The 7666-nt window shown below is 38.3% G+C and overlaps 1 protein-coding gene across 2 annotated transcripts; it reads left to right on the top strand.

The window, feature by feature from the left end:
* Window positions 1–2556: 2556 nt before the first annotated feature.
* Window positions 2557–4857, top strand: LOC122057876 (flocculation protein FLO11-like). Of its 2 annotated transcripts, none has more exons than XM_042620231.1 (2): window positions 2557–2982; window positions 3137–4857. In XM_042620231.1, the coding sequence occupies exon 2, from the start codon at window positions 3183–3185 to the stop codon at window positions 4536–4538; it is 1356 nt and encodes a 451-aa protein (XP_042476165.1). In that variant the 5' UTR covers window positions 2557–2982; window positions 3137–3182; the 3' UTR covers window positions 4539–4857. The 2 variants fall into 2 exon arrangements, with proteins under 2 accessions (XP_042476165.1, XP_042476156.1); XM_042620222.1 differs by having other exon boundaries at window positions 2558–2993.
* The last annotated feature ends 2809 nt before the right edge of the window (window positions 4858–7666 follow it).

Raw genomic sequence — 7666 nt, 5'->3', positions numbered from 1 at the left:
TAAAGACAAAAAAACATGAAACATGGTCATGAGCCACGAAGACTTGACCAGATTGAAGAAATTATCAAATCAGGTTCTAGTTTTCTTTGATACGGTGTTTTTGTCTAAATCATGTGAAACTCACCGAGTCTAGTATTTTTATGGACCGTATTTTATTCATAGATAATAAGTTTGGTCCACAACTAAACAAAACCCTATAATCTTTATTTGTTGTCTTCTACCTTTTAGCCTATTTTCTCTTCTTACTTGCAAAGCAACCATATCCCACTCCATCCTTATTTATTTATTTATTTTTTTAATTTTTTGGTAGGGCACTCCATCCTTATTTGGAGAAGAAGAAAAATAAGGTAGATATAAAAAAACCACCTTGCCCAGATTTGAGTTGCCCAAGTCATCAGGTTTTGAAGAGAGTGAGTCAAGTTGCAAAACCAGGTTTTCCAAACTAAACGCATACAAATAATTAAATATTCAATATTAAGCATATAAATAACAAATCCATTTATAAGTATCCAAATACCAAAATACTTAAAAAAAGAAATCTCCATTATTTAGCAAACCAAGAAATCTAAAATTCCAAAAAACTAAATCACAAAAACCAAATATATGAATATATGCACATTTTAAACAGATTATGGTGGTTTCAATTCTAATTGGTTCCAAATTGGTCTTTTGGTTCTAAAATTGGAGCAATCATTCTCTGCCTCCCCGCACTGGTACAGTGAGGATCTAAACGATTGGAAGCACCTGGTTATACATTCTGTTGTTCAGAGCCTCACCACACCAATGTGGGGCATAGCATTTTTTTACCTAAAATTGTCAGAAGACCCATCCTAGAACTTACATGATTCATTTACTAATTAATTCTTAACTTCATATCTAAGATCAGACTTGTTAGCTAAATGGTAAGCATGTATGTGTCAAAGGTGAAGAATTTAGATCCTCTCTATTCCGCTGCACCCTCCAATCCCATCTCACACTATCCATGGGGTGTGGGGATATGGGGTTTAAGACCACACCCCATAGATGAAGGGGTTGGAGGGTCCAGCCGGATGAAAATCCAAACTCATGGGCGAATACTTGTCCCTTTCACTTCTGTAAATATCCTTTTTCACCTCGTAAGTAACAATAAATGAGACAAACGTTGACCTCCAGCGATACGTCCATTACTTACATTATATATTAAGAATTAAGATCCCCACATATCTACATGCCTAAAGGGCCAGTGCAGAAAATCAGAAATCCATTTGGTATCCAAGGACCAAGTGTAACAGGTATTTTAACGGTTCCCAGTATGAGTTTATAGAGAGTGGGAGGTCGATATCCTCTTAATTCCTTTTTAACATTCCGTGCAGACTTGGGAGACGTGAGAATTTAGATCTAATGGGATATGCTTTAATTTACTGTTTTAGGGTTCTATGTCTGCTTATGTGTATGTAGGGTATAGCAAAGGAGTGAGACTATTCTATTCTAAAATCTAATCTAATCTAAACTAAATACAAGGCTAATGGGCATAATATTTACACGTATTATGACAAAGACCTCTATTCTTTTTCTAAACCTTTCAATTTGTAATCTAGCTATTATTTTTTAATGAAAAAATAAAATAGTTATGAAACTTATGAGATCCTTTTTTGTTATTTTAAAGATAAAAAAAATACATATTTGACTTATTCGAAGCAAAAGAATGGTTCATAAATGTTTCTGGTTTGGATGGTTGCAGCGAACTTGGATGTGGTTCAACCAATCTCTCTCTCTCTCTGGAGAAACACAATAATGGAAGTAAATTAATATTAAGAAAAAAAAGGAAAACATAAGTTGCAGTTTGAATCTTCATGGTGGGTATAATAATGAAGGAAAATACAATAATGGGTTCTCTTCTCTAAGCTTCAGAAGGAAAAGGACAGTGAAAAGATTCTTGGGATGTTCCTCAATTATAAACTTTGAGCTTTCTTTTGTTTTGTATTCTTTTCAAACTTGTATTTTCTGGTTTTCTGACTTGGTCAAAAGCTGTTGTAATCTGTAGATGGAGAAAAAAAATTATTTTTCTATCTTTATTTCTCTAATTTTATTTATTTTAATTTGTCATGGACACTATTCTACATTACATTTCCAAATCTAAGAGTAAATTTAAGAAATCACTGTTTCATGTCTATGTTTATAACATATAATTGGTGGGTTTTGAACAGTAGCAGCGATGGTGGTGGTGGTGGTTCTTCTACTCTATTCATGTGCTGTTGTTCTTCAGACAACAACCACTTTACCGTACTTGGGTTGTTTGCCCACCTCATCCTCTTTCTTTTGCTCTCCATTTTTATAAGTCTTGTTGTAATAAAAAAAAAAAATTTAAATAAAAATTTGGGGTGATTTGTTAATAACCATCTCATCCTTTACCTTATACCCATTTGTCCATTTCTTTCTTCCTTTCACACGGACCCCTCTACTTCTCTAATTCCATTTTTGACCGGTTGCCACCCAACATTTCTCTCTCTCTCTCTCTCTCTCTCTCTGTGTTTGTGTATATAGCTCTAATGGCGACCCCACTTTTCCAATCTGTAGAGGATCTTTTTAAGTGGAAAAGTAAATAGAAGCCGCCTCTCTTTTAGAGAAGAAAGATTAAAAGACCTTCCTAAACCCTAAACAGTTCATTTGAGACGAGAGGAAAACCCCAGAAAAGAACCAGAAAGGCCTTTCTCGTCTCTCACCTTCCCCTCTCTCTTTTCAAGATCTCTGGATTGTATTTTGGGTTTCTTCTTATTCACTTGCTTATACTCATACCTTTCCTCTACTTACAGAATTCAGATCAAGGGGGGGTAGGAGTAGAAAGTAGAGAGGACTTTCTCTTTCTCATCCTCTCCTCCATAGGCAGATCAGAGCTTTAAAGAGGATGACACTTTCTGAAAGGTGAAAGCAGTTAAAGAAGATCTCACTCGATTTTGGATTTTCCCTTCATGGGTTCTCTTTCAGGATCCTCTTAAATTTTGGGTATGTAACTTGTAAGTATCATAAATCTTTCTGCAGCTCTGTGAATCCTTTTACCTTTAAATCGTTCTGTCCTTTTCATTTCTCTATCTTTCCTTTCTTTTCCTTTAATTGATTGATCTCACTCTCTCTGTCACTTCTTCACCGACCCTTTCAGAAGTTAGAGAGACAGAGAAGAAGAAGAAGCAGCAGCAGCTATAGCCATGGATTCAAACAGTGGAAGCTTACAGTCCTCAAGCGGTGGAGATGAAGAATATGACTCACGCAGCGAATCCATCTCTGCTTTCTTGAACCCAACCGGCCAAGTCCCTTCCTTCTCATCAAACCCCTCTCACCACCACCACCACCACCACCAAACCCACCTTCCATCATCGTCCTCTTCACCTCTGTTTGAACCTCTACCGAATTATCTCGACCCCTTCTCGAGATCGCTGCCGCCTACTTCAAATTCTCTGCTAAATCTAGACATGGTGTGGCCCAGAGGCCTAAGATCTGAACCCACTTGCACCGAATTCCCAACCGGGAACCTCATGAACCCCTCCTCTTCCCCGACCCAAACCCAACCAGTCCCGGCCGGTCGAGTTGGCCTTTTCCCAAGCTCATCGTCGCAGCTACCATTGCATCCCACACCGGAGAACTGCTCAAGACCTTCAGCTTCATCGGACCAAACCAACCCAGTACGCAACTCAAAGAAACGATCCAGAGCTTCTAGAAGGGCACCCACTACTGTTCTGACCACCGACACGTCAAACTTCAGGGCGATGGTGCAGGAATTCACCGGAATCCCTGCGCCGCCCTTTTCGGCTTCGCCATTCCCTCGAAGCAGGCTTGATCTCTTCAGCACCGCCGCCACCACCACCATGAGGTCCTCCCATCATTTAGACCCTCATCCTCCGCATTATCTCTTACGCCCATTTGCACAGAAGCTTCACCCATCTTCTACTTCTTCTCCTTCCATAGTTGACGTTATTGCTTCCGCTGCTAACCCCACCGGAAACACTACCGGCGCCCCGATTTTGACCGCCGCCGGTTCAACTTCCACTAATAACCATCACCTTCTCTCTGACTTGGGCCTCACGAAACAAACACAAAACCTACTAAACATGCAGAACCCCATGCTCACGTTCCAGTCTCTTCTACAGTCTTCTGGCCCTCCTCCTCCAAGATACCCATTAACCAATGTACAAGGTTTTGGCACGAAATCACAAGGGTCGTTAACGATTCCATCGATGGATTCATCACAGCTTAGAATGGGAACCACAGTGGGGGAAGATTTCACGATAGGTGGTCATCATCAAGGAATGGGGCTCAACGACGTCGATCAATCTCAATCTCAATCTCAATCTCAATCTCAATCTCAATCTCAAGCTCAAGCTCAAGCTCAAGCTCAAGCTCAAGCTCAAGCTCAGTTGAAGACATTTAATGGGAATGGGGCGAGTAGTAGCTGCAAGATGAACTACTCCACTTCATCTTCAGAGTTCCAAGTAGAGAAGGGTTCGGATAATGTTTCTTCAAGAGGTGAAGGTATGGTGGATTCATGGATTTGCTCTTCAGATTAGCAACTATTATTAAGTAAAGAAGAAGAAGAAGAAAAAAAAAAAGAAAAAAAAAAGAATCATATAATGATGAGGGTGATGAAAAGAAGGAGAAGCTTTGTCTCTTCTCTTTCTCTCTCTATCTTTTAACAACCACAGCAGCAACCCTATTATTTCTTAATTATATGTACATATGGTTTCTTTCTTATCTTCGTTTCTCCATAATTCTCATCATACCCAATCCATATAGGTTGAATTCAGAGTTTCAGACACGATGATGATGCAAATTTTGATCTTTAATTATGTTGTTTCTCTCTCTACTGTAAAATTACTGTCTCTGCTACTCCATAGCTCATAGTCCATAGTCCATATTTTTCTTTCATTTTCCATTCTTTGTTTCCAGAGTACTGTTCGATAACTTCAAAGATAACGTAACCCGCCATGCCTTCCTCCCCCCCCCCCCCCCCCCCAAAAAAAATCTCTCTCTCTCTCTCTCTCTCTCTAAAAAAGGAAAAAGTGATTGGTGGCGAGATTTGGGGAATCGTTACCGCCGCATCTTCAACTATGGATTTAAATAACCCTCTTAAGTCTACGCCTAATTAAAACTATTTGTCTCTTTCCTATTTTTACTCATCAAGGAGAGATGGCCATTGCAGAATTCAAATGGTCCTCAACCTAAACTGTTCATCCACTGTGTTCCCCTTCAGCTTCCCCAGAATCCACCATATAATGATGGAACTTAAATCAAAGGAAGCTGAAGAGGTTATCGAGGTTGTGATCCAGACATTCATGCCAGATTATTTTTCAATGAAGAATAAAATTCTAATGTAAGAAAGGGTGAAACTTGTTTGTGATTGCATATATAGTCTTCTTGGGAGTTGGTGGTGGATGGGTCTATTAGGTCACTGGTTGAGAACAGTAAATCAAAAACTTATATCAAGTAGGGTAACGTATCTTGGTTCTTTTCATAGGGTAAATCATCTTTTAGGCTTGTGATATGAAGTATGATTAGGTTCACAAAAAAAAAAAGGGAATCTTAGATACTGGAGCTGGAGGCATTTGAGGGAGGTTTGGTAGAGAGAAGAGAGAGAGAGAGAGAGAGAGAGAGAGAGAGAGAGAGAGAGAGAGATGATTAGCAATGAAATGGTTGATTGGTTGGTGATTGGTAAAAGAGAACATTTCTGTTCTCTAATCAAAAGAAATTCTCTCTTTTTCCTGAGAATGATTTTGTGAAAGGGTAGATATGATTAACAAGGGATCTTGGGAGATTGCCATGTGAAAGGGTAAATGGCTTTTCCCCAAGTTTCTTTTAAAAAATTGTTCTTTTGTTATTTTTATTTTTTTTTCCCCTCCTTTTCAACCATATTTACAGAAGGGGGTGGGGGGGTGCAAAGTCCAAACTGCAAAAGGGTAGATGATTAGCCATGGGATTTTGGGAGATGGAGGGCTTTTTTCTTGAGGGAAGTTAGTGACTGACACTCTCTTTTGGAATCATGGTGGCCCATGCCAGTGAATTATCTGGTTTTTAGCAATGATGGCCTCTCTCTCTCTCTCTTTCTTTCTTTTTTCTTTTGGGCAAGTCTCTCAACATCTTATTCACTCTCCAAAGCAGAGGGTCTGAGAGTGAGCTTCAGGGCTCAAACTGAAAAAGGCTAAAGGAAATAACAGCACAGGAAAGCTCAGGTTGTGAAATGTGAACAGTTCTTCTCTCTCACTTTCTCCATCTCTCACTGTATGTATAAAGTCATGAACTATAAAAGGCCCTACAATATGTTAATGCCAACCCAAAAGAGAAGGAGCTTTTCGTATCAATCCCCAATGAAATACTAAAAGCTAGCTGTTATGGCCTCTCCCACAGGCACCAAAGCATATATTCAAATGCCAAATTCCTCTACTGGTCTTTCCCTCCTTTTGGTTATTATTGAAATAAAATTTTAATTTATCTTATACCAAGTTCTACGTGACCAAATAGCATTCAAAAGTGAGTATAATCTTGAAGAAAGAAAGAAATAATCTATTTGATAGTGAAGATAGAATAATACTCCTTGTCTGTATATGGATTTGATTGATTTTCTCCTCTCTTTTTTCCCTTTATTTTGTTTGATTTTCAGCCCCACATTTGTTTTAAATGTAAAATAAAATAATTTGTTTGCATGTCTTACGTAAGCTATGATGAAACAATAACGCAAGAGGCCACAACACAGTCAATGAAGACTAGAACCCACTAAGTCATGGCTTAGACATTGAAAGGAAGGGGAGAGTTGTTTGCTTTGCAACATCAAGCATGAGTTTATGGGGGGAGATCCATTGGCTTGGATTAGGGAATTATGTTTTGTTTCCTTGACTTGATCAGATAGGGTCTTATTGACCTTCTATTCACCACATAATAATACACAAAGATTAAAAGGTAATTAAGAACAATAGCAGTTGTTAATGACCACATTTGATTTTTCCTAGTTTTGGGTGAGATGTGGGGTTAACCCAATAATGGGGGTTCTAAGATCATCAAAAAGTCACCTACTGTTGCAACACATGTCAGTGGGCATGAATCACAAACACTAATCCTTGGAATCCTAGAAATAGCCTTGTTTCCCTAGTGTGGTTAGGTAGCCCACTAGAGAAAAGTCCTCCATTGATAACAAACACTCAAAAGTCACAACTTCATCTGCTAATCTCTATTTAAATAGGTCAAGTTCAATCCCTCTAACCTCTCCCATCATTTCCTTTATTTCACCCTACATGCTCTAATCAGCTGTTTCAACCTACACTTACTATTTTAATTTTTTTTTAACCCCACTTAGCTCTATAATCAGTTCTTTCAACCTACACTTACTATTTAAAATTTTTTTTGAACCCCACTTAGCCTATGTTTAATCCCATATGCATAGATCACATGTATATAAAGTGGAATAGAACTCTCAAAATAAATAAACAAATAAATAAATAAAGGTAATAAGAGGAGTCTATAATATAGAGCTCTATTTTCTTGTGATGCCAATAATTGAGACCCAAATTTTGTAGATAAGTAGAACTCAATATCTCTATTCATGTATTAAACTTGAGCTCAACGAACTTCTCCAAAAGGCAATTGGAGTTTTGAAAAATCAAGACTAATCAAAGTACTAGTAGGTATATAGGGACATTTATAGGGA

This window comes from Macadamia integrifolia, chromosome 2 (genome assembly GCF_013358625.1).
Source record: "Macadamia integrifolia cultivar HAES 741 chromosome 2, SCU_Mint_v3, whole genome shotgun sequence".
NCBI classification, from domain to species: domain Eukaryota; kingdom Viridiplantae; phylum Streptophyta; class Magnoliopsida; order Proteales; family Proteaceae; genus Macadamia; species Macadamia integrifolia.
The sequence above is the reverse complement of the archived record's forward strand: the minus strand, read 5'-3'. Positions and strand labels throughout refer to the sequence as shown.